The sequence below is a fragment of the Aspergillus ruber genome, assembly GCF_000600275.1.
Source record: "Aspergillus ruber CBS 135680 unplaced genomic scaffold scaffold00018, whole genome shotgun sequence".
Classification (NCBI taxonomy): Eukaryota; Fungi; Ascomycota; class Eurotiomycetes; order Eurotiales; family Aspergillaceae; genus Aspergillus; species Aspergillus ruber.
Genome location: NW_024467314.1, coordinates 308,346 through 333,071, shown reverse-complemented (window position 1 = coordinate 333,071; position 24,726 = coordinate 308,346). Strand labels below are relative to the sequence as shown.

General features: G+C 48.3%; 9 protein-coding genes across 9 annotated transcripts; 4 read left to right on the top strand and 5 right to left on the bottom strand.

The window, feature by feature from the left end:
- Nucleotides 1-1,524: 1,524 nt before the first annotated feature.
- On the top strand, nt 1,525-2,820 carry EURHEDRAFT_403769 (PH domain-containing protein; the record flags this gene model as incomplete). Its single annotated transcript, XM_040780249.1, has 3 exons — nt 1,525-1,743; nt 1,798-2,538; nt 2,596-2,820. The coding sequence occupies 3 exons, from the start codon at nt 1,525-1,527 to the stop codon at nt 2,818-2,820; spliced, it is 1,185 nt and encodes a 394-aa protein (XP_040637749.1).
- An 803-nt stretch (nt 2,821-3,623) lies between these two features.
- On the top strand, nt 3,624-6,057 carry EURHEDRAFT_105824 (aquaporin-like protein). Its single transcript, XM_040777674.1, has 2 exons — nt 3,624-3,825; nt 3,876-6,057. Exons 1-2 carry the CDS (start codon nt 3,793-3,795, stop codon nt 5,589-5,591), a joined length of 1,749 nt encoding a protein of 582 aa, XP_040637748.1. The 5' UTR covers nt 3,624-3,792; the 3' UTR covers nt 5,592-6,057.
- Nucleotides 5,775-7,342, bottom strand: EURHEDRAFT_458704 (putative integral membrane protein; the record flags this gene model as incomplete). The annotated part of the gene is made up of 5 exons (XM_040784528.1): nt 5,775-6,074; nt 6,124-6,542; nt 6,589-6,661; nt 6,772-7,146; nt 7,232-7,342. The coding sequence occupies 5 exons, from the start codon at nt 7,340-7,342 to the stop codon at nt 5,775-5,777; spliced, it is 1,278 nt and encodes a 425-aa protein (XP_040637747.1).
- A 670-nt stretch (nt 7,343-8,012) lies between these two features.
- Nucleotides 8,013-9,113, bottom strand: rab7 (Rab family GTPase YPT7). The gene is made up of 6 exons (XM_040782222.1): nt 8,911-9,113; nt 8,788-8,841; nt 8,619-8,714; nt 8,377-8,556; nt 8,179-8,326; nt 8,013-8,127 (listed from the first exon to the last, which is right to left on the bottom strand). The coding sequence occupies exons 1-6, from the start codon at nt 8,938-8,940 to the stop codon at nt 8,018-8,020; spliced, it is 618 nt and encodes a 205-aa protein (XP_040637746.1). The 5' UTR covers nt 8,941-9,113; the 3' UTR covers nt 8,013-8,017.
- Nucleotides 9,114-9,296: 183 nt separating this feature from the next.
- Nucleotides 9,297-10,550, top strand: EURHEDRAFT_105846 (ATG16 family protein). The gene is made up of 4 exons (XM_040777675.1): nt 9,297-9,477; nt 9,543-9,895; nt 9,955-10,383; nt 10,435-10,550. The coding sequence occupies exons 1-3, from the start codon at nt 9,393-9,395 to the stop codon at nt 10,111-10,113; spliced, it is 597 nt and encodes a 198-aa protein (XP_040637745.1). The 5' UTR covers nt 9,297-9,392; the 3' UTR covers nt 10,114-10,383; nt 10,435-10,550.
- Nucleotides 10,551-13,544: 2,994 nt separating this feature from the next.
- On the bottom strand, nt 13,545-15,108 carry dot1 (histone methyltransferase DOT1; the record flags this gene model as incomplete). The annotated part of the gene is made up of 2 exons (XM_040780248.1): nt 13,545-14,508; nt 14,567-15,108. 2 exons carry the CDS (start codon nt 15,106-15,108, stop codon nt 13,545-13,547), a joined length of 1,506 nt encoding a protein of 501 aa, XP_040637744.1.
- Nucleotides 15,109-15,556: 448 nt separating this feature from the next.
- spb1 (rRNA methyltransferase spb1) lies at nt 15,557-18,256 on the bottom strand. Its single transcript, XM_040785785.1, has 3 exons — nt 17,978-18,256; nt 16,249-17,914; nt 15,557-16,195 (listed from the first exon to the last, which is right to left on the bottom strand). The coding sequence occupies exons 1-3, from the start codon at nt 18,143-18,145 to the stop codon at nt 15,642-15,644; spliced, it is 2,388 nt and encodes a 795-aa protein (XP_040637743.1). The 5' UTR covers nt 18,146-18,256; the 3' UTR covers nt 15,557-15,641.
- Nucleotides 18,257-18,523: 267 nt separating this feature from the next.
- On the top strand, nt 18,524-21,276 carry EURHEDRAFT_378687 (uncharacterized protein; the record flags this gene model as incomplete). The annotated part of the gene is made up of 5 exons (XM_040779096.1): nt 18,524-18,667; nt 18,745-20,631; nt 20,690-20,769; nt 20,817-20,966; nt 21,018-21,276. 5 exons carry the CDS (start codon nt 18,524-18,526, stop codon nt 21,274-21,276), a joined length of 2,520 nt encoding a protein of 839 aa, XP_040637742.1.
- Nucleotides 21,277-21,416: 140 nt separating this feature from the next.
- On the bottom strand, nt 21,417-24,726 carry EURHEDRAFT_413664 (uncharacterized protein). The gene is made up of 10 exons (XM_040782221.1): nt 24,328-24,726; nt 24,208-24,253; nt 23,987-24,137; nt 23,718-23,931; nt 23,087-23,663; nt 22,997-23,035; nt 22,874-22,942; nt 22,568-22,827; nt 21,801-22,513; nt 21,417-21,728 (listed from the first exon to the last, which is right to left on the bottom strand). The coding sequence occupies exons 1-10, from the start codon at nt 24,459-24,461 to the stop codon at nt 21,691-21,693; spliced, it is 2,241 nt and encodes a 746-aa protein (XP_040637741.1). The 5' UTR covers nt 24,462-24,726; the 3' UTR covers nt 21,417-21,690.

Below are 24,726 nucleotides of genomic sequence, written 5' to 3'. Positions count from 1 at the left end.
TCATCGGAACAGGATGACTTGAATTCAAAGATATCAACGGAATAAAATACCCATAGGATACAGCTATAGTAATATTGGCATAGAACAAGATAAGATTCGCATAGTCCAGCGCACTTTACGGAGTAAATTCATAGGGCCATTAATTATGATCGCAAGTTATGCACTCGGACCGAGTGGAATTTTACCGTATTTAATTTACGTAATGGAATTACAATGACGGTATCTGACCAAGAACCCTGAAATTAATACCAAAAAAAAGAAGCCCCACACGTGACCGTAGCAAGGTGGCCTCTAGAGAATGATACAAGGTTGTTAGTATCATAGTACGGAGAAAAGATAGTATGTCAGACACTAAACTATGACCATCGGTTAAGGTACAAATGCAGTGTACAGTCTATGCGATTCGTCTGCTTACTTAGTTGTCAGGACGTCAAGCTTCCGACCATTGAGTGCTAAAGTAGGGATGTGGAGAGACATACTAGAAATAGTTAGTAGTCTTAAGGACAGTATGGGATGCCCCTAGAACTTCAAAATAGTACTCCGTAGGTCTACGGGACATACGGAGTATGGAGAGAAATAAAGTTGTATGTCGGGCTTTTTATTTTGTGCACAGAGCATGGAGCAGTATGTGAAATTTTCTGCAATGAATTATTAGTCTGCCATACCACTTGTGACACTCGATCTTGCATTCTTGGTGTCGAAAAGCGTTGTCGGGGCGGTCGATTATAACGTCTTCCGCAATTATACGGGGAAGTACTATCACGATAGGAGGAGCGACCATATCTTAAGAAATGATCATCAATTCCAGACACGATGACATCTTAGTAGAACTACTAAAAAGGGGGTACTGCAAGTCATAATCAAAAGTCTCTCCAAGGGACACACGCCCTTTTTCTAATGTAGTAAGAGCAGTAACTCTTAGTAGTAAGTCTATAGTTCAACCGTTCGAGGGGCATTAATCTTCTCAAATCATGAACGATTCATCCTATCTACAGAATTGAAAATTTCTGACTCTTTGTCTGGCTCCTTTTTTTTTTTTTTTTTTTTTTTTTTTTTTTTTTTTTTTCTCTCCTTGTTCCTTGGTCCTTGGTCCTTATTAGGGCACTGGTTCCTACTTTTCCCTTTCCGCCCCAAATTCGGCCCCCCGTTCTCGGTCATCCGCCCTCCATCTTCTCCAATTCAACCTCATCTCTACACTGCCGCCTCACCAACACTCGTGACCATTCTCTATAGTGTTTATATTCTGTCATTTGTTTTTAGCCTTGCAAGTCAGCCTCAAACTTACCTACGAGATCACTGCGGATATATATGGGGGCTTTCCTCTCGTCCTGCTCCGTCCTCCCTCCATTCTCCGACTCCCGCCAGAACTATTCGGCCCCTGCCGCATAGTACGACTGCGATCCTACCACCACGATACGACTTCTACGCTCCACCAACTAGCACTACTCACTACACTCTATAGAACTTTTCTGTATTCAAAGAAGCAAAAAAAAAAAAAAAAAAAAAAGGCCTCTTTGCCCGGAAATGGATCGACTTGTGACCTCCGTCCCGGCGCTTTCGGAGGGGCACCCCGGGAATGCGAAGCCCTCCAATGACACCAAATTGCAGCCCCTTCATCCCGCCTCGCCTTTGCGCAACGGTGAGATTGGATTTGGTACCATTTCTCCTATCGAGAACGGTAGTTTCGCCTTCGACCGGGTCATCAAGACTGGTAAAGTGCACCGTCGCATCAAACACAAGCGCGTAAGTACTCATTGCATTCCTTATATGATGTTTGACTAATAACATTTTACATAGGCATTCAAAGCTACGTGGAAATCCGGACACCTTGTCCTTCGGCCAAATCTCCTCTCTGTCTACAAAGATGAAGAGGCAACCAGACTAAAGCTTTCTATCACTTTGTCCGAAGTCACGGCCGTTGCACCTTTCAAATCTCCCCGTTCGAAACGCCAACATCTTTTCGCTGTCTACTGCCCCACTGGAAACTATCGTTTTGAAGCCGAGTCGCAAAAGGATTCAGAGGATTGGATTCAGCGCATCCGCTCCGAAACACGTCTGGACGAAGAGGAAGCGGCGTTCTTAGCCCTGGCGAAGAAGAAGAAATCACAAAAGTCGGCTTTGAAGCCATCTTGCGACGACTCCACATCTACTTCGTCTAGACCCAGCTCACCTGAGTTGGGAGCGTCCCTTTCTCCCAACAGCCAAGCCAGACAGTTCGCCTACCCTCTAGATTTCTCGGCTAATGACATGACCTCGGAATGGTCAGATGGTCCCTCGAACAACACCAGCCTCCGTCCCAAGCGTTCCGCCAATAATCTCTCATCTGCTCAGAAAGGTGGACAACCGCAACCGCAACCGCCACAGTCACAACCACGCGAAGGAAACCGGAATGCGGATGTGGGTATCCTTCGGGACCCGGAAAGAGTGCTTTGCAATGGTTATCTTCAATGTTTACGAACCAAAGGAGGCGTGCGGACATGGAAACGATACTGGGTTGTCTTGCGCCCCAAGAGTTTTGGCTTCTACAAAAACGAAAAGGTAAGTTCACTCCACTGTTTCCCTTCTCGAAAAGAACGTACACTAAGCGATCACCAGGAATATTGCGCAGTCAAAGTCATCCCGATGTCCCAAGTGATTGAAGCAGCCGAAATTGAACCAGTGTCCCGGTCCAAAAACTTCTGTCTTCAAGTCATTGCCGAAGAAAAGTCATACCAGCTATGTACTCTTGACGAAGAATCACTCACCAAATGGCTGGGTGGATTGAAGAGCATTATAATCGCCCGCAAGAAATTGGAGGCCTCAGCCTCTGCCACCGCCTAATTTAATCATAATCATTCTTGTCCTTGTTTCCTTTTCTCTGCGTTTACTGCTTCTTGTGTGTATTATATACCGTCTTTCTTTTGGTTTCTCATCGACCTGTCATGTTGACTTGACAATGACCATGATCAAGTCAGGGATGGGATCTGGAGTTATATACTATCCTTTTGGTATCTTGGTTGTTTGGATACCCTTGACATGGTGTATATGGCCGGCTGGCGTAATTTGGACGAACAACACAGCAAGCTGGATCTTGTCTTTCTTTCGTTATTTTTGTTTCTTCTTGCCTTTGTATTAATTTGGTACTAACCATTGTGACTCTAATTATTCTGAGATTGGCCCGGTCTGTTCTCACTACAACATATTTTAGACTAATCAATGAGAACATATTCCATTCCTTCTAGCTAGCTGCAGGATCAATAACCTAGTCTTTGCTGTCGACCATGTCACATGACCATGCGATCACCAACCTATCTCATCTTTGATCTGCCAATGGCAACTACACCGTCCACCATCTGCGACACAGTCTACAACACCGGAGTATTTCTCTACAAGTATCTGGTCAGAACCATGGCTAACCCAATCAGTGACAGCAGAAAACGCCAAATGCGATCATAATGGCTCCGGTGGTGGGTAATCCAGGCACGACGCCAAATCAACGGCCTCCACTGTTGACCCGCTGCTCGTTGCCGACCACCCGGCGGACTATGATACACGACTATGAGCGTTATTATGGAGTTCTTTGAAGTCTCTGCGGCCGATTACGCAGGAAGCGGCAGATCTTATTATCAATCGGCCATGCTTTTCTTTTTCTGGCTGCAAGAGGCCTCTCCTCTCCTCTCCTGAATCTTGACCGTATCTTCTCTGGTGTTCACAGTCTTAACACTGTCCGGAACACCTGTCTGCTGGATTATCGACATAATACCAATTAGCTTCTGTGGTGAATTCTGAGGAAAAGAGGCAGACCAGGAAACCATGGAGAACAATCTCGGGCGGGCGAGGACGAGGGTAAGCCAACCAAAAGGGTATACAAAGAAAATGAGCTAACATTTAGTCAGTCTGCTGCAGCAGAAACCGAGCCTCCAATCTCCCCTACTAGTGCCACCCGAGACCGAGCGACGTCGTTTTCGAGAAGGGAAACACAGACACAAGACGGCCTGGGCATCCGCCGGCGGAGCTCAGCCGCCTCGAGAGTATCCAAACTGTCCGGTCCCTCCATTGGCGAAAGGTCGCAGGGGAACTTTACGCTGGCTGGCCCAACGGAAACTCCCCAATTGCGTGCTGCCCAGGAACCCTTTGTGCACCCTGGTTACGCTGATCTGAACCCATCCTATGAGCAAGCCGCCAACTCCAAGCCGGTCTGGAGTTTGGCCAAACCGCTGCCGCGTGTGGTGCGGTCGGGGATGGTGCCAACAAAGGATGAGTTGCGAGACACTCTGCAAAATGCTGAGCGGCCAGCCCAGAACTCGCAGGAGCTTGGGTTAGACATTGACCCCAATGACCTCGAACAGGGACAGATTGACCCATCTGCCGATCCGCGGAAGATGGCGGCGCAGGTCGAGGATGCCCGGTTGCAGCGGGAGGCCAATTTCATGAACAAAGTCTTGAACGGCAGTGACGGCACCTCCGCACGGCCACCGTCCGGCCTGTCGCGCATGTCATCGGTCCGCCGACGACGCTCCTCGGTTGGGGGCGTGCCTCCAGATCAGGTAATTCCGGAAGATGAGGAGCAGGAATCCCCAACGGACAGCGAGCCCAAGATTCCGCAGCATCCGAGTGATGAGCCGCTGCAGACAGTACCCGAAGAGCCCGAAGATCACGACGAAAAGTTTGCATTCCCAATCCTTGACGACACGCATCCGGATGACTTGCACCCATTAGTCCAAGATTTGGTCGAAGATGAAGTTCACAATAACCATACAACATGGTCAGTCATCCGCACACACCACCGCGAAGCCCTGGCAGAGGCCCTGGCAGTATACATCCAACTCACTATCGCCTTCTGCGCCGACCTAGGCGTCACCATCGCCAACAACGGCAACCCCAACACTACACAATGGGCCTGGGGCTTCGCAACCATGATAGGAATCTATATCTCGGGAGGCGTCTCGGGTGCACACCTCAATCCCGCGATCACCGCATTGCTCTGGTTCTACCGTGGCTTCCCGAAACGCAAGATGCCAGAGTATTTCACAGCTCAGTTCCTAGGCGCCTTCTGCGCAGCTTTTACAGCCTACGGCCTCTACTACCAATCCATCCACCAATACCGCATCACAAACCTCGACAACACGGCAATTATCAACAGCTTCGTATCAAGCCAGCGCGAAGCCTGGATCGACTCCTGCTCAGCCTTTTTCACTGAGTTTCTCGGAACAGCCTTCCTAGCAGCTGCCATTCTAGCTTTAGGTGATGACCAGAACGCGCCTCCAGGCGCAGGCATGAACTCCCTCATCATCGGGCTAGTCATCACATGTCTCTGCTTCGCATTCAGCTATCCAACCGGCGCAGCGCTAAACCCGTCGCGAGACTTCGGTCCGCGTCTTGCATTGCTCGCGCTGGGGTACAGTGGTGATTTGTTTCGCAATCCGTACTGGTTTTATGGGCCGTGGGCGGGTGCTATGAGTGGTGCTTTTGCCGGGGGGTTCTTGTATGATTTCTTCATCTTTGAGGGTGGGGAGTCGCCGGTTAATTATCCGTTGGAGAGGACGCAGAGGGCGATGAGGAAGAGTCGAATGAAGTGGGAGAGACGGCTTCGTTTGACGAAGCAGGTGTAGTGGTAGCCACGGTATTTGCCAATGTTGTAGATAAGTCTGCGTATGTATATATTAGTGTAGGTGTATCTTCTAGTGAGTATGGATTTGATAAAATAACCCATATACTGCCTTAAGAATATTCGGTCTAATGACAGTCTAACAATATACAAAGAGCCCTCAAACTATACTATAAATATATACCCATCACCTCTCCTCCCCCGGAACAGTTCTGTACTCCCCCGTCTCACCCCCCGATGATAATGCAGATGTAGAAACCTCCTCTTCAACCGGCCGACTCTCATGATTCACAACTAAGAAGGATAAGAAAACAATAACAGCTCCGACCCAGTATAGCGGACTCGCGTACTGGTTCTGTAGGATGATTTGGCCCACCAGCGAGAGCGGGATCGTTAGGCTTAGGCCGACGGTTACGACGAGGGGCGTTGTGAGGAGCATGGCATAGGCCCAAACGATGTCGGAGACTAGGGAGGAGACGGAGTTGACCTGTTGAGTCTTAGAATGGGGTATTAAAGGGAGGTTGGGAGTGACATACCAGTAAGATAGTCCACACGCGATCCGTCGGCGGGAGCTCGAACTTCTCCAGGCCCGTAAAATGCATGATGATAAACCCCGGCCAGATAAAAACCATGTTGAAGAATCCCACCAGTCCAAAGAACAACGGCATGTTCACCCGCGACTCGTCGCCGCACTGCCTCTTCATGACAATCGTATACACGCCGTACATGATCGCGCTGAATGCCGCCATGGCATCGCCTAGCGCGATCTCCGCGGAGCTCTTGTGTGGGAATGAACCGTTATTTCCGCTATCGTCCGGCGCGGGTGCGTCGGAGGTGGATAGGTCGACGCGTGAGATTAGGATGATGCCCAGGAGGGAGGCGATGACGCCGAGGAATTTACGGAGGGTGAATTTTTCGACGCAAAGGGCGGCACCGAAGACCATTGTCCAGACACCTGCGTGTGTTAGAAAAGCCATATGTGCGCAGGGATGAAAACTTACCACTAGTTGACGTGAGAATCGTAGTGCTTCCGACGGTCGTGTGTTGCAGACATGCCATCGCAAAGTAATTCGCCTATTCAGGTCAGAGAGCCTCACCCCAAGTGATATAAGCCGCACAATACTCACAAGAAACTGTAGCCATGTTAGCCAGCCTCCCTATCAAATGTATTCAAACACACTCACCCATAAAATACAAAATTGCAAACTGAGCTTCGCCGTCTCCCTCAACCCCAACTTTCCCGACTTGTATTGCTCCATGACAATCTCTCTCTGCGTCCCCAGGTCCGTAGCCCGAATATCATCATCACCTTCTTCCCCATCACCCGTGGCCGCGCGATGGTATAATATTGGCTGATTCTGTTCATCGGCCTGCAGCGGGTCGCCTGAATCGAGGTGCTCTAGTAGGCTCTTCAACGATGTGATCTGAGAGAATTTGTTCAGTCGCCATAGTTTAAATATTCGTGCGAGGAGAATTCCGAGGAGAGGGAGGATAAAGCAGGAGGTGTTGAGATAGGTTAGGAAAAAAGGTTTCGAGTAGGTGTTGTCGGCGAAGATGGTCTGCGCAGGATTGTCAGCATAGCTCTGTATGCCCGCGATGAAGGTGTGAATATGAACAGAATGGGAGGGGGGAGGGGATAGTTACACTGGCTAAGAAATTCGAGGCCGTCCATAGCACGACCACTACTAAGAGTAGCGAGATCCCGAGGGACCGTCTCGCGGTACCCCCTAATCGCGTGCTATTCGTAGCGCCCATGGGTCGGATTGTATGCTGCTCGAGTGGCGATTCACTGAATAGTAATGATTCCTGCTGCGACGGCGAAATCGGGGAGATTTCAGTCATTCTACTCCGCGCAGAGTAGTGTTTCGATCTTCAGCTCCGATGGTTTGCGGAAGGTGGGCCAGCTGATAAGAGCATGAGATCGGATCACATGAGGATGGCCAGTATGTGAACAAGGCACAAGACAGTATTCAGTTGATTTTCTCTATTTTTGTCAAATATTAAGCGAAGACTTAACTATGGAGCGAGAGACGTGATTTACAGCAAGGAAGAAATGATGGAAGATGGACGACTGATGATGCCAAGCCATCACGACAGGCGATGCAAGGAGACCTTGATACACCGTAAAGATACTATGGATGATCTCAGATATTCTCATATGCAGTAGTATTCCAAACTCCTAAGAACACAATGATAAACACGCTGCCGTTAAGGAAAGACTAGAGAGTCGAAGTATCCAAGAGATATCCGGAGTATTTGGTTGCACATGGATAACTCTTGGATATCCCCGTACCCTCATGTGAAGAGCAGAAGCAACTAAACACTCTACGAATCCGGACGCGCAAAGAAACATCAATAAACCATTAATAAAAAAAAAAAAAAAAAAAAAAAAAAAAAAAATCAAATCGTCGGAGGGTCATCAGTAGGGTATCAACAGGCACAGCCATCGCGCTCATTGTCAAGATGGATATTGATCGGGTCGCTGAATTCACCATTGAATTCTTCTGCTTCCTCTTGCGCAAGAGCGCTCCTGGCGATGACTGGGGAGTTGTTAGCGATATGTAGTTAATACAGTTGAATAATTGACTCACCCTCGAAAGCTTGTTCGACATTGAGAGCCTCCTTGGCACTCGTCTCGAAGTAGGGAATGTTGCCCTTCGATTGAGAAAAGGTCATGGCCCGTTTCGAGGAGATCATTCGTTTATTCTCCTCTACATCGACCTTGTTACCGATCACGACCTACAACCTGTAAGTAGCTGCAGGCAACCAGGATGTAACAGGCAACATACAAAAGGAAAACTCTCCGGATCTCGAGGGCTTGCCTGGATAAGGAATTCATCCCTCCAGCTGTCGAGGGCCTCGAAACTCTTGGAGTTGTTCACGTCGTAAACCAAAACGCAGCAGTCGGCTCCCCGATAAAATGCAACGCCTAGAGATTGAAACCGTTCTTGACCTGCAGTATCCCAGATCTATTCGAAGTCGATATTAGCGACCCGGTTTCCTTTCCCGGTCAGTCGGTCAGGGAACCTGCCTGCATCGTCACCAGTCGGTCGTCCACCAGAACCTCCTTTGTCAGAAAATCGGCCCCAATTGTCGCCTTATAGCTGGCACTAAATTTCTTGTTGACCTTCAGGACGTAGATTCATGGTTAGCGGGGTCTATCGGGCGCTTGATGCTGTTGGATGGTGAATAACACGCACATATTGGTTCATCAAACTCGTTTTACCGACACCACTATCGCCGAGAATGATCACCTAGCAAGTTTAACATTCATGTCAGCCATCCTGATACGTTCACATCGTCAGCGCCCGTATCAACTGTACCTTCAATAATACCTTCTTCCGTGACGACATGGCGATAGGTGGGTGGGGAAGACTAGTGTATATACGGCGAGAGGTGGGAGAAGGCAATCGTTAGAATGATATAAAAACTAAAAACCGCAGTAAGCCCCTAGGAGAAATGAGAAAGAAAAAGCACTCTGAGAGAGACTACTCCTGGTAGTGTCGAAGTGGACCGAAGGCAGTTGTTTCGGCGTTGGATGAGGCTCATCGATGATGCACCCGGTCGGGGCGGTAGACCGGGCGGTGTGGAGATTAATGCAACCGTTTATCATAAGTTTATCATCGCTTTGCTGTATGACAGTTGGTTAAGGACGGTTTTGTTGTCATCTTTCTTCCTTCTGGTGTGCCTATTTCACGGTGCTCTCCCCCCCTGCTAATATTGACCATGCGGCCATAAGCCAAAGGCAGAGACTGTCACCCCTCCATTCTAAACGCCCGCGGTCCTTATCATCTCCGACGATCAAATGGCCCACTGGCGAGAGGAATACTCCGCCGCTTTAACGGCACGAGATAGACGGGAGAAGGCCAATGTTGGTTTGTACAATGCCTGTATGCCAGACGGACTTCGCCTTTAACAGAAATCTCGCTCTGACAACTCACCAACGATCTATCAGATACCCAACTTGCGGATCGTACAGCAAAAGCTGTCCCCACTTCCGCAGATGCCCAACAACACACACGTGCCACATCTCCAGCAGGCAAACCTGCAGGAAATCCACTGAGGCGCCCAGACTCTTCTTTGCAGGATGCGTTAACTGCGACAAGGGCGGATCTGACTGAGGCGCAACGCTCGCGTGCTGAGCTGCAGGACCGGCTGGCTCGTATAAGCGCTGATTTGGAAAAGCTTCGAAAACGGAGTGCCCAGGATGGAAAGCGGATAAATGCGCTAGAAGGCGAGAGAACACACTTACAGTTGCGCCTGAAGGATAGAGACGAGGAGCTGAGGGGCAAGGCCAAATTACTAGATGTATGTTTGCGAGTTCCTAGAGACCATGTTTGCTATGCACCTTGCTGACTAGATGACAGGACTTCCAAGATGAATTGGCAACACTAAACTTGCAGCTTAATATGGCCGAGGAGCAATCAAATCGGCTGCAGCGCGAGAACCAAGAATTAGTTGATCGCTGGATGGCCAGGATGGGCAAGGAAGCGGAAGCTATGAACGACGCTTCTAGGTACTCATAGGGTCGGCAATCTACTTATGAACTTGCGCTGGTCACTGTATCGCTCTACATGCATCGGGGTGATTGAATTGAAATCCCGCATCCCCTCTTTGAGACTGTACCAAAAGAACAAAATAGGAAGCACCAACCATTGTTTCGTTCACTCAACGGTCACTCAAAACTCTTTTACTCCTCAACACTTCTATCGGCCTTTTTCCTCTCATATCTGCATCCTGCAAACCCAAAGAGTTTCCACCCAAGTTATCAGTTGTCATGGAGGGCCCCTACAACGGTACGAATCAAGATCTCTGTTCTTTTTAATGCTTTTGCTAACCTATTAAAGATTCGACTATAGAGGTATCGTTCGTTTGACTACAGCTGCCACCGGATATCCTGAACCTAGTCATGGAGTACCTTAGCAGCGATATTATTTCCCTGCGATCAACTGTCTTAGTAAACGTGACCTGGGTTGCAGTGGGCATTGGTATTCTTTGGTCGATTGCCAGTGACGCTGTCAATAACATGCAAGTCAGATTCGTGTCCTGGACGTAAAAGCGCAACGCAAAAGTCTTCGTTTCCCAAAATTTCAAGACCATGACGTGCCAAAATCGACTTTGGTCTTCCACCACTTGGAAAAGCGATGAAGACTAGCCGATAATACTACAGCCCAACTTAGAGGTACTCATCTCTAAAGGCGCGATAATCGTTTGACCTACTAGAATCTCGATGCCATAGGCGTTTTACGGTCTCCGTGGTTTTTGCATCATCACCATGCGAGCTCAGAGCAACTTTAGGATAATCCATTATCATCATCATTGAAATTTAGCTAAGCATCAATAAGCTAGTTAATTAAATTACATCATAATTTCCCACCAAGCGAGGGCAGTTCATTGTTCATTTGAATCTCCTGTTTCTTCTCAGCAGCGACATCATCAAAAAGCCCCATCGAACGAAGCGTAGTTGAATGATAATCCTGAAACACTGTAGAGTCCACCATAGCAGTCGAGACCCTTGAATTGTGAATTTTTCTTCTAATGAATATCTTGGCTGCCATAGACCGCTTACAAGACTGTGATCCTCATATTTTCTATTGATTTATGCTCCTCGTGTCGCAGACCAGCATAGAAATGTGCTGATACCAATTATCAAGTCCTCCTCCAAGGTAGGAACGCCATCATCATGATCGGTAAATGTGACTTTCAGATCGAGAGGAATAGTATAGGGGACTATGAGGGGTGAATGTTGATGTGTCTGATAGTGAGTTACAGGACGTTATTCTAAGTTGGCACCATATTTTCCGCCTTAAAGGATGATGGTTGTGTAGAACTTCGAGTATATTTTCTTTGTGCTTGTTGAGTGGTGGGGAAGTTGCAAATGCTTCTTCCTTTCAAATACAGGAGTGGGAGCTATACCAGCCATGTTGAAGCTTGATATGGTGAAATTAGACAAAGAACTACAAGAAGAAATATCCATGCTATTCTCCATGACTAGTGATAATGGATTCTGGTGGGGATTAAGAGCAGAGAAACCAGGTCCCTTCTGGCGGAAGCAAGAACAAGAGTCGAGCTTTTCGGAGAGGAAAGACGAGATAAAAAGCCATGTCATGCTGGGAATAAAACCAACAGAAGAAACTAGAAGCTCACTCCTTATTTAATACGGTAGAGCGAGTATATAAGGGGGAAAAGAAGTTGAGGTTGCGGACGAGGCGTATATTGCGTATAAAGTACTTCGTGGTTCAATATGTTGATTAGCTAATTTCACACTATCCCACATCTGGTAGCCCGCCCTATGTCCCTTTATATTCTCTATATGGCGGATTGAATGGAAAAGATGCTTCATCAATTGCATACATGAGCCGTTGTTAGTCTTATAATATATATATAAGCATCTATTAATCTGGAAATGAGCTAAGAATTCAAGAATGTTGTCAAAATGTAGGAAATGTGGGTTCAATAATTAAACTGGTCGAACGAGATCTTTGGTTTGCGCATCATGATGTCTGGGATGGCCTTTGGTTTATGTCAATTCTAGTCATCCCAATAGTCTAACAGAAGAAAGCTTTTGAACAGGCATCTGATGACCAACCCTCCGATAACTGCCCAGAGAGTCTAGACCTAGCCGACTACTCTACAGCAATTTCAACCACTCTATGGACTCCGAAAAGAAGTCTGATGCTAAACCGGAGGACACAACGCATACTCCCACTTCCACTTCCCTGATCCGTGTTATTGCATAGCTAGAGATGAAGAGATGAGCGTCGATGATCTGGCCCCCGTTTTCCACACTGGTGTGGCAAAGGAAAAAGATACGGATCAGCCTAGTCCTGAGCAGCGTGTCGGGGAGGAATGCCCTGATACGGGACAGGCTAGCCCTGAGAAGTCCCTGGTTTCAAAGAAATAGTCGCTTAAAGGTCGTTTTAACCGAATTCTAGGCCTCCCGCCCCTATACTGATGTCAAAAGAGAAGTAGCAGAAGGTCATAGAAAGCAGTTGCACCAGACATAGCCGCTATAAAATTTGCTGATAGGTTCGTGCTGGGGGTTTTTGATAACAAGATCATGGGTTTGCCTGCGGTCAGCTCTCTGGCTGGCCTCATAGAGCTTGGAGTTAACTTTCAAGCCGACATGAAACTACCAGCCGATGACATCCTGGCACTCAGGAGCCTGAAACGTCTGACAAATTCAGTCTTGAAGCTTTGGGAGTGAAAGTATCATCTCATATATTCTCTGAATACAATTTCTCCACTTATCTGAAGGTATGTCTAACCTCGGGCACTTGAAATTCCAAGTTGTGTGCGACATGTCGGCTAATGCATTAATAACACTAGGGATCTATTGTTGACAGCTCAGGTGCTGTCAGATATGGGGAAAACGGATCAAATTTTTGGTCTACTACCTGTCTAGTGTCTACATTTGTCTACTTCGATGCCTATAATTGCTATTTTTCAGACGTATAACCGTATAACTTTGATCTGCCTGTCTCTTTTTCTTCTGTTTCTTTTGTAACTATGTCCGAGACTGGAAAAAGTATTGATGGTACAATCTGTAGTAAGAGTATCATGAAGTGACGGGAGCGACTTGTCAAATGAGGTTCTCCACGTATCCAAATCATTCCAAGTTACTCTATATGTAACCGATAAATACTACCTTTGATCAAATCCTCAAGTGTATATTATATATACAAAAACGCGACCCCATGAAGTCATATCCAAGAAAGAATGAGAGAAAAAAGGCCCAAAAAATAAGAACAGGCGTCCAATGCACAAATGCCAGTCTTCATCTTCATGATGCTTTGTACAAAAAAATGGTATCATAATCACAAAAAGCCCCAAGAAGCAAACCAACAGATCCAAAAAGAGAGGGAAGGGGGATATGATGAGTATGGACATGCTACTTCCAAAAAAAAGAATATCCAAAGTTTTTGGCGAGCTACCGTTATATACCAATTGCAAGGCCTCATTCTGTGCCTTCGACAAAAGCCTTGAGTCTGGAGCTATCCTTGGTAGCGACGAAGTAAGTACCGCCAACGTCTGTCCAACTGACGCTGTTCGACCAGTAGTTCTTCTGCTTTACCTTGAGGAGATTAATGGGCGAGTTCAAATTCCGCGACTGGATCTTATGGCCAGCGGGAACGAACGACTTCAGCGAAACGATCTGGCAGCCTTCTTTCATATCCAAGAAATGGTTGATTAGTTCGTTGTTGAGTTGTGGAGTGAATGCTTGGTTGTTGATGAGGACGACGTCAGCCCGCTTTAGCACAGCGATGATGTTTTCTTCCGTGAGGAAATCACCCCGCGCCAGATGTGTTTTACCCGGTGCGACGCCCCAGAGTCGACATCGGGCTTTGAACTCGGCCTGTTGGTGATCGGCGAGGTCGCAGGCATTCTGCATCATTTCACAACCCCAGCTTTCGCAGCCGATTTCCAGAGCGGCTTGTAAAACGACGTTACCCACACCAGAGCCCAGATCGACAAAAACCTGGCCAGACTTCAACCCGGTCTCCTTGAAGATGTTGCTAATGAAGCGTGGAAGAAGTTCGCCATATACATTGTCCGACCCGTTCTCGTACTGCCTGAGAGATTCGACGCGAGGCGAAACAGTGCGTGAATAGATCTGATTCAATACGCGCTCCACGTGAGGTAGACTGAGTCGAGTCATCGCGTCTAGTTTTTTGGCAATACTCCCGTTCCGCCGCAATCGCTCAATCGCCTTATTATAATCGTCAACGGTTTCGCGCACCTCCGCCTCAGACGCATGAGCCAAAGCTCGTCGTAGCCTCCGCTTAATACCGGTCGACTCGTTATTGAACTCGTCCGATTCTTCCTCAGGGATGTAATGCTGGGCAGCAACCTCGATAACCTGTACGATATCGTCGATGGGTTTGAAGTCGTCGTTGTCCCGCGGCACCACAAGCTGAAACCTAGAAAACGCGAGATGTCAGCATATATTAGCCCTCAACTAATCCAAGAACGCCATACCTCTCCTTCTGCGAAGCACTAGGATACTGCAGAAGAATTTCAACTGGCTTATCCCCACTCCCGAACGCAGGCTTAAAATTCTTCGCCTTCTGCCCAGACGTGATATCAGAAGCATGCACCATCGAAAAAGGCTTAACACCCTCTTCTGAGAAAGCCTTCAACGAGCGTACACGCCTCGAAGGATCCGGTTCCGCACTGTCATCTGTCCTCGCCCGTTTGCGCACCTCGAACGATGTATCGGTATCACTCGCGTCATCGTCGCTAGACAGTCGCAACTCGGGTGTCTGTCTCTTGCGGTTGGCTCGTAACGGCGTTATCGATCGCGACTTCGAAGGACGTTGTTCCGGAACCTTCGAGGCCGGTCTGCTTCCCGAGTCTCGTGTCTTCGTAGCCTTGTCGCGAGGCGGGATTCGCGACGGCTGCGACGTCGATGTCGGTTTCGATGCGGGGACGGGTCGCGTTTGAACGACTTTGCGGATTTGGGGCTTCTGAGCCTGTAGCGAAAATGATCCTCCTTTTTGGAGGTGGTCAAAGAATCCCATGGAGCAGAAATTGGCGGCCGGCGACGGGAGTGGCGGGAGAGTTGCAGAGTAAAAATAGAGTCGGAATATGGACAAGGAATGCAAAGTAAAACAATAAAAAACGACGGTTTCAAGTCTATACAAAAAATACTATAATTAAAGAAAGAAAGAAGAAGAAATAGGGAGCGATGATCGAGTGAGATAAAGAGAGAAAATCGCGGCACGTGCTGAGAAGAGAGAGGATGGAGAAAGAGCCGCTTTCCACTCTTAGCGTCTTTGTATAGCCTCAATTTTCGCCACTTTGGGCCATCGGTGTCCCTGTGTAGAAATGTATTTTTGATTGTTCATACTAATGCAAGATCAAGCTCCTGCATCTATTAATTGAGATCTGAGATCCCCGCCACCATGGTTCTGGAATGTATACTCATAACTACGTTGTTCTTACAACATTTTCCCATATGATGCCTCGGTCTGGGTATCAGAACTTTTGCTTGAGTTTGTATTTATACTATAAATGACAATATTATTCACAGTCGGTAAACGCTGCGCGTTTATTAGGACTTCTTCTTCGCTAGCCGCTTCTGAGCCCGAATATCCTTCTTCATACGCGAATCCACAATCTTGTACTTGCCCTTGACTCCACGAGGACGGCCAGAGATACCACGGTTGGGACCCTTGGCAACAACAAGCTTGGTCTGTTGCTTGGGCTTTTTCTTGGAAGCCTTGCCCATCATTGCCGTGATAGCTGCCGACTTGTCCCGTTCGCTGAGCGCGTCATCCTCCGCCAGCAACGACGACTTCTTGCGCAGACGATCCAGTCTCGTCGCAGCCCTCATCTTCTTGCGGCCCTTCGCTTCCATCACCTTCTTGATTGGGCGGGCGTTGATGGCGCGCATTTTCTCCTTGATTGCGGCTGCAGCGGCCTTGGTGATGGGACGGTTGGGATTGGCGTGCCTATTCTCGTCATCAAGGAACCATTCCGGAAGACCTTCGAGTTCGCGGAAGGCGTGCTTGTTGTATCCATCGTCGATGAGGTCGTGGGATTTCTTCTCGCCGGTGGCCATTGACTGCGCTAGTGCCATGGCTTCCGCAGTAATGATATCGATGTCTGTATCAGTCAGTAACAGCTATTTTTGTCTACAGTGGTTGAGAGGGACTTACCAAGCTGGCCATTGCCCTTCCTGGGATCTTCAGGCTCTTCGACCTCTTCATCTGACTCTTGCGCAGCCTGCTCCTGCTCCTGCTTCTTTGCATCCTTGGCCTTCTGTTTCTTCGATTTTGGCTCCTCCTTAGGTTTCTCCTCCTGGTGTTCATTTGCGCTGTCTTCATCTTCCACATCATCGTCACCTAGGCCCTGGAAAATATCTTGGTCGAAGAACAACGCTGCGTTGTTGGACAACGTTCTCGACTTGGAAGCGTTAGCAGGAGTGCTCTCAGCTTCAGCGTCCGCACCCTCTTCTTCGGCTTCATCATCGTTTCCTTCCTTGTCCGAAAAGCCCTCCCATTCATCAGCCTCGTACTCCTTTCGAGCCTTCTTGGCGCGCAATTTCGAATCCCGTTCTTCCTGGCGGTCTTGGTATTGCTCGTACAAATTGTCAAGCTCTCTCTCCAACCGGTCTCCGTCATCATCGTCGGTCTCGGATTCGGATTCAGAGTCGGATCCTTCACTTTCACTCTCGACTACGGCCTGTCTTCCGGACACAATCGCATCTCTCGCTCCCTCTCTGTCGACGCGCTTGAGGGAGAAGGTCGCATCATCTCCTCCTGGACCCAGCTGCTCCATTCCGATTTCCATAGGCGTAGTCATGTGCATCTGCATCCGAACAATCTCCTTGCGCTTCTTTTCGTTTTCCTTTCTCCGCTCCTTCTTTCTCGTCGCGCTTTCCTTTTCTGTTAGACGATGCAGTTCATCCTGGATCGCGAGTTCATCATCCATAGGAGCAACCTCTGCCACTTCTTCAGTCTGCTCCTCAGGCTTACGAGGTCCCTTTTTCACGACAAGGCCGAACTTCTCCCTAACCTTCAGTCGCCACCTGAGCAGGTTCCGGAATTCCTTTTTCCCCAGGAGTTTCAAATCCTCACAGCATGTGCGAATCTCCTCGGTAGTCTCCTCAAGTCGATTCAAAGTAGCCATGGCGAGGTCTCCAGCCGGTGCCTGATCAAAGCTAAGTTTGTTGTATTCTCCGAGAATAGCGATCGGGTCGATAGTGTTGATGAACTCGGTGACCGGGATCTCCTTGAACTGAGTGTAATTACCTTCCTCGTAACCATCCCTCTTTCGCTTCTTCTTCTCGGGGTCGAAAACCTTGGCTTCATAGTTCGGAGTGGGATCAGCCAGTTCCGCAAAGACATGCTTGGGGTCAAGGAACTTCGGGTCGATACGCTTCGCGGCCTTGTATCCACGGCAAACAACGAAAATTTCTGCGGAGACATTTCGGGAAGACGGGGGCTTGGTCGCTTCAACGGACGAGAATAGTTGCTTGAAAACCCAAATCAGAGCGTTGTAGTCCTTCGATCTGAAAACCTTGGTGACAAAGGTACCGCCCTCAGCCAGGAACTCCGTAGCCAACTTCATGGATTGCAAGACAAGTTCTGCCTGGGAGAACGCATCCTGAACCCACGCAGTACCGACGTTTGGCGCGCCATCGTGCAGGACTGTGTCTGCTTTCCAGTGTTTGAGATGAGATCGGATTGTCGCGCGACATTTGTCCGTGGTGATATCGCTCTGGAAGGAGATAACTCGAGGAATTGGCTTGATGGGAGCAAGATCAACACCGACGATGATACTCTGGGTGGGCATGCACTCTGCAGCTACTTGACACCAAGACTGATTTTGTTAGCATACAATGAACTCAAAGAGGGAGAAAGAAGGGAGGTAACTAGGACTTACTCCAGGTGCAGCACACAGATCCAGAAGAACCTTACTCTTTTCCAAAAAGCCATACTTCTTGTTCAATTGGACAAGCTTGAACGCAGCTCTTGCTCGGTATCCTTTCTCCTTAGCCAAGTGATACCACTTATCCAAACGACCTTTTCCGTGCTTTTTCTGAACCGCCATATTGGCGCGTAGGTAGTCGAGTAAGCCTCGACAGAACCTTTGACTTGTACAGAAGTTGGATTGTATGAAGAGAGACGAAAGAATTCAGGAACTGCTTATCGGATTCTGGCCGTCTCCACAGATCCTCCAAATTTTTTCTGCCAGGCGGTGCAACACGCACTAGTCATATTATGCCTGAGGCGACAAAGGCGGTCAATCTGGATGCATGTGACATGATATCAGCAATGCTTCCAGCCCGACGCTCTGACTTGGACCAATACCAACACACGTTTAGAGGCAATAGCTCATGGCCTTCCGACTTCGACTATTTAAAAGGGACGCTCCTTTTGTGTCCTGATACTTGGCTTTTTGCTTGGTTATGTTCTTATTGCAGCTTTCATGGCGCCTACGGGATTCCGCAAGAAAGTAGAGCCTAGCCCACCAGGCACGGCCCCGTCCACTCCAACCCCGAGTCATGGGGATCTATCTCCCTCAAGCGGCAGACAACGTTCAACTTCGTCGCAAAGGGGGGGATCTGGAGTGGTAAGTCTGTCATGGCCCGATAAAAAAAAAAAAAAAAAAGACTATATTCGCGTAGCTAATATGCGTTCTCTACTTAGAATCGGTATCCCGGGACCTGGCCGGCCGGCTCCAGAGCTTCTAAAGCAGCGCCCGTTACCGAGGTTGCCCGCGAAAGCATATCAGCCAAGAATGTAGCTAACATCTCTTCCTCTTCTTCCCATCTCCATCTCGATGACCATCCGAAACATAACCGAAATCCCTCCCTCCAACTGACACGGCGACAAGCTGCGTCGAGCAGGTCTCTTCCCGCCAACGCGACGACAACTCGGGTCAACATTGCGTCCGACGGCTCTTCATCTACTCCAGCTGCGAATACACAATCAGAGTCGGCTACACAATCTACAGATAAGGAACAACCAAGCGATAAGGGCGAAAAGGTCGTGGACACTGCAAAGGAGCAGCCGGATAGTGTAACCGAAGCGACAGCTCCGAACATAAGTGACGAAAGTGCGGAACCGAACAGCAATACAGCACCTGCAACACAAACTGGTGGATGGTTCTCGTGGCTCTACAGATCATCACCAACTGTGACAGATACGACAGGCGGTTCCCAGGCGACAGAACCTTTGATAGAAAACCCGCCACCGGAGCCGTCAACTAAAGACCAGACGTCGAAAAAGGATACCATTGAAACAAACAACGGAGTCCCTGAAGAGCAAACCACAATAAAAACAGATACCCCTGAAACTACACAAGTGACAGCGGCACCTCAAAGGCTTTCGTGGTTCCAGATGTGGTACGGCTCACCCTCTTCGTCAAAAGCACCGGAGGAGCTCAAGAAGGAAGAAGAACCTGCAAAGGATCTACCACCAAGTATAGCTGAAGAACCAGCCGAGGCTGCACAAAACGATACGCCAGTGCCTGATGAACGACCTGAAGAACGAAGTGATTCTCCCAAACCAGCTGCTCAAAATTATGGATCATCTGGCTGGTCGTTCTGGTTCCGGGACACTTCAAAGGATTCTGCGCAACCAAAGACCCAAGATATCGAAACCGTTGAAGCCTCAATAAAACAAGATACATCTTCGCAGCAGTCACCAGAGCCAGAACAAGAAGTGGAGATCAAGAAAAAGGGGATTACCAAGGTCAAGCCACCTAAAAGCAACGTTGGGTCGCCTGTTCTTCCCGATAAAGTCGCAGCTCAGGTGGAGATCGCAGCCGATGCCGTACCCCCGAAGGCTCCTCAAACGGCTGCCTCGAGAAATTTGCAAAAGAATCTACCTAACCATGTTCTGCCACGCTTTCAAGACACGTTTTCTATACAAGAGTCACCGTCTTTACTACAGACACTTGGAAGTTTCTTACATTATAGCAAAAAACAGCAAAATAAGCATGCGTACAGAATTCGAGATCCGCCTCGCATCCGAAAAGCCTTGGCTATTGGGGTACACGGATACTTTCCTGCTCCACTGATACGAAGCGTTCTTGGTCAACCAACAGGCACTTCTGTACGATTCTCGACGATGGCGGCTAACGCCATCAGAAACTGGACCGAGAGCCGCGGATACTCCTGCGATATTGACAAGATTTCACTTGAAGGCGAAGGCCGCATTTCCGAACGCGTGGATCTACTGTGGAAACTGCTATTGAACTGGATGGAAGAAATCAGAAACGCAGATTATATTATGATTGCATGCCACAGCCAGGGTGTTCCAGTGTCTATCATGTTGGTTGCAAAATTAATAGCATTTGGCTGCGTAAATGCGTCGCGCGTTGGGATATGCGCCATGGCCGGTGTTAACCTGGGACCGTTTCCTGACTATAGATCTAGATGGATTAGTGGATCTGCTGGGGAGCTCTTTGAGTTTGCGTTGCCCCATAGTCAGGTGTCTCAGGACTATGAGGCTGCATTAAAATGTGCACTTGACTTCGGGGTTCGAATTTCCTACATTGGAAGCATTGATGACCAACTGGTGTCTCTAGAGGTAAGTACGTGCTTCCTGGGTATTATATGCCCGTATGTCTAACATGTTTATCTTCCAGTCGTCGCTCTTCTCGCCGGTAAATCATCCTTATATCTATCGGGCTGTTTTTGTTGATGGCCGGGTCCATGCTCCTAGCTTGTAAGTATCTGTCACCGGCGGTCCTGAATTCTGCTGACATTCATTAGCCTTTCCCATTTAGTTGGATTTTCCCTCAAGTTACGAAACCTTGGGATAGCAGACCATGGCCTCATTCGGGAATTGAGCGCACCGCTCGCGGGTAGTCTCTATACTGGAGAGGGACATTCTCGTCTTTACGATGACGAAGCTGTTTATTCGTAAGTACATACCTCTACCACAGGTACGCAGTGCATTAACATTCTTTCCAGTCTCGCCATCGCATTTGCTTTAGAGACGTCAGATGTTAGCGGCGCAGCCCTACAAATCAAGCGACCCCAAGGTTCACCAGTAGCAAACCCGTATATCCTCCCGTTCGCGATGCGCGGTCTTCTGGAAGAAGAACACGTCAAGCGCGAGTTGTACGAGGAAACAGTGGAACTCCTGAAGCAATTCGACGACTGGAAGCCATCGAGCAAGGTGTTGAAGGACGTCAAGTTCCGCTTAGAAGGGATCCGGTCGAAACTTTAAACATGCCGCACGGTTTGACAAACTTGTCATAGATAAGGGGAGTCTTTGTACAAGTGTAATACCCTATGCTGTATCTTTTAGTGTTGGCGCTATGGTTTTTGGGTCTACGTTTAGAGCGAATTTGGACTTTGTTTTTTCAATATAAGGCAATAGAAAGAATATGAATTCTTGCTATCAGATATACTGCATTATAAACCAAAGACAGAAAATCCTCCCAATTTGTTCCTTTAGATATCCCCAACTCCAATTCGATCAATACCTAAACAATCAACAGGAGGCATCACTAGGCCGTGAACTATAAACTTCAAAGACACTAGAAACAATATGCCGTGTATGTTTGAGACCGTGCAAAATAATGGTATAAAGCGAAAAAAAAAAAAAAAAAAATCCCGAAGTTCTGTCAAAGCATTGCATTCAAGCAAATGCCGTGTGGTAAGCACCTTCAATATCATCTGTATCAGAATCTGAGTCAGTCATCTATTCACAAATTAAACCTTTTCAAAAAAAAAAAAAAAAAAACTCACCCCTCATCCCAGCCAACGCCTCAAACGCAATCGTATAATTCCTCACCACACCTATAATCCTCTCCAGCCCCTGCTTCAGCTCCAAAATTAGTCTATCCGTCGGATTCAGAGTCGGGTTAGGATTCGTATTCGGGTCGGAATTCATAGTCCCAGACATGCGTCGCCCGTTTTCATACCCGGCTCCTGGCTGTGATGAGAGTGGGAGTGGAGACGGAGACATTCGCCTTGCGACGCGGGCTTTGTAGAATATCATTAACATGGCATAGCTGCCTTGCATTAAGCAGCAGGCAAATGAAGGCATGGTGCGTGGTAATTTTTGTTGATGCTGCGGGTGGAGTTCTTGCCCCTCAGGATGCGGGAGGGGTAGAGATTGGAACATGTGCGAGATTAGGAGGGCGGCACGGAGGCAGGCTTTTGCCGAGTGTTGGCTGGAAAAAGGACATTCTGTGGGAGTAGGGGGTTGTTGTGATGATGATGTAGATGGGAGATCTGGGGTCGTTGAGGTGGAGGGTGTTGTGTATTCAGGGACATGTTCCATGGTGCTGCTGCATGAGCAACGGATGTTGGTTATTTGAGAAGGGTCTTTGGGTGGTGTACGGGTTGTTGGAGTTGTGTTGCTGGCATTTGCTGCTGCTGCTGTGAGATCACAGTGCTTCTTGATGAATATGGGAATGTCTTGGAAGGCTCGGAAACGGTGTGTTTTGATCTGCGCGCTAGACTGGAGTCAGTATGCAATTTTGTTCCCGGCGTGTTTAATGGATAGATACCTGGATAGTTTGATCCGCGAAATTGCACGCATGCTGCGCGCGGTGATCAATTCTGCTCTGTTGTCGAGGCCGTGAGGTTGTGAAATACTGGGGGTTAATGCTGACTGCGAAAGCACAGAGGCAGCCCAGGTGTCAAGTTGCTGCATTCGTTCGTATATATAGGACATGTTCGACCTTGATTTGATGCATTTGTTCAGATCGATGACGAATTGAGTCGCCGATACTAGAACTTGCTGCGCCTGTATCAAAACAGGCCAACCCTGGGAGAGGTCAGAAGGCGAAAAGTTGTTGGGTACGGTCACTTACATCTGGGTCGGAGTCGAATTGGGGGTAGGGTGTAATGAATTGAGGATCTTGGATCACGATAGACGGGGTCTATTGGATTCTTAGTTTGAATCTGGCTTGGATAAGGAAAATTGGAATACTCACGGTCGTGCTAACAATAGACCCTTGGAGGACGCAGTAGTACTGTAAAAACAAGTTAGAACTGACCAGACTGTTCATGAAACTAAGACATACCGTCATCCACCACGCTCTCCTTCTAGCCTCTGCAAAATCGCTATGGTCCTCCTCTAAAGTATGCAGAGACATGTCCAAGGCTATCGTGAACGCCTGACCCGCACGGTATCTCATCTTCAACAAGTTCCCGCGTTGTACATACTCATACGTAGACAATACCAACAGCGCGAGGAGATTCTCGAGTTCAACTGGCGTCCGAGGATGGAAAGGTTCTCGGCTAATCGATGGCCGCTCACCGTACAGCGCCTGCGAAGGGTCCGTGGATGAAGAATTCAGCTCACAGTCGGCCTCGACACTGTCAGCTGCCATTTGAGCGAATGCATGAGCACGATTTCTGCGCTGCGCCACAGAATTTGGAGATGATGGTTCGGGATCATCTGGGTGAGGTATAAGGGACAGGATTGCAGATAGCGCAAGACTTAGGGGCGATCGAGGCTGGTAAGCTAGAACAGGGTCTTCGGAAGGGGAGCTGGTGCAGGATGTAGCGTAATTCAATGGTTGATCAGGAAATGGGGATGTCACTCTCGCTGGGAGGATAGGGAAATAAGGATGGATGAAAACGTAGTAGGCGTTTAGACTGTAACGAAGGTCAGCATATATTATGAGCCTTGGAATTCATGGGATAACTAACATTTCGTATTCGCTGCCATACGTCCGCACCAGAGGCTGCATGAGCATACTTGAAGATGACGGCGTTGACTGCATATGCATGTCGGGATGTCCTTCGGTGTTGGGGACGAAAAGATCTGCAAGCATAGTCTGTACATCGGAAGAATAATCTAGACTTCTCAGTCCTGCACCTGGCATAGATAACTCATCGATTTGGCCAAACATATCGGATGACGCTATGACTAGTCAGCTTTTCATTGAATATAGGACAGACTTGCCATCACAGCCTACCTTCCTGGAAATCAGGCGACGGCACCATTGCTACTCCCTGGGCGCCATTATGCTGGACATTGTTTCCATCGGAAATGGATATCTTCTTTCTTCTCCTAGGACCACCTCGTTTACTGGGCATATAGGAACATTCTCGGTTCTTGCCAGTGCACTGATGTCAAGGGGAGACAGTTTAGTACAGTCCAGAGCGAAATCGGCAAGCAAATGGAAACACGACATACATTAGCACATGGATCTTGCCCATCACAACGCGTTCTCGAAGCACGGCTAATTATCGAATTAGTAAGGCAAACACCGCAATAGGACGCCGGCTCCAGGTCCGTAAAATGTATGGGGCTTACCAAGCCAAACAAGCTACTTTAACTGGGGGCTTCGCGAACTTCCTGCGGACCACCGACGACGGCTTCGAGACCGCAGACCGCGCCACAGCGGTAATTGAATCATAATCGGAATGTCTGAAACTCTCCTGGACCATGGCGATGGAGCAGTACAAAGTACATAAACAGTACTAGTAATGACAAATAATCATCGGAAGTTGGCACAGGTTGGCGTCCTCCACACCCGGCGAGAGAGAGCATACCACCACAGGACTAGACGCGGCTGCATGTAGTAGTAGTCATAGGGCAGAATGTCGGATGCCAATGCTAAGTACGATGCTTGTGTGCTGCTGGGAACTCCTTGATAATGGGATTGTATTGTAGAAAGCCGCCGGGGTTTGGCGCAGGGTTGCAGGACCTGAA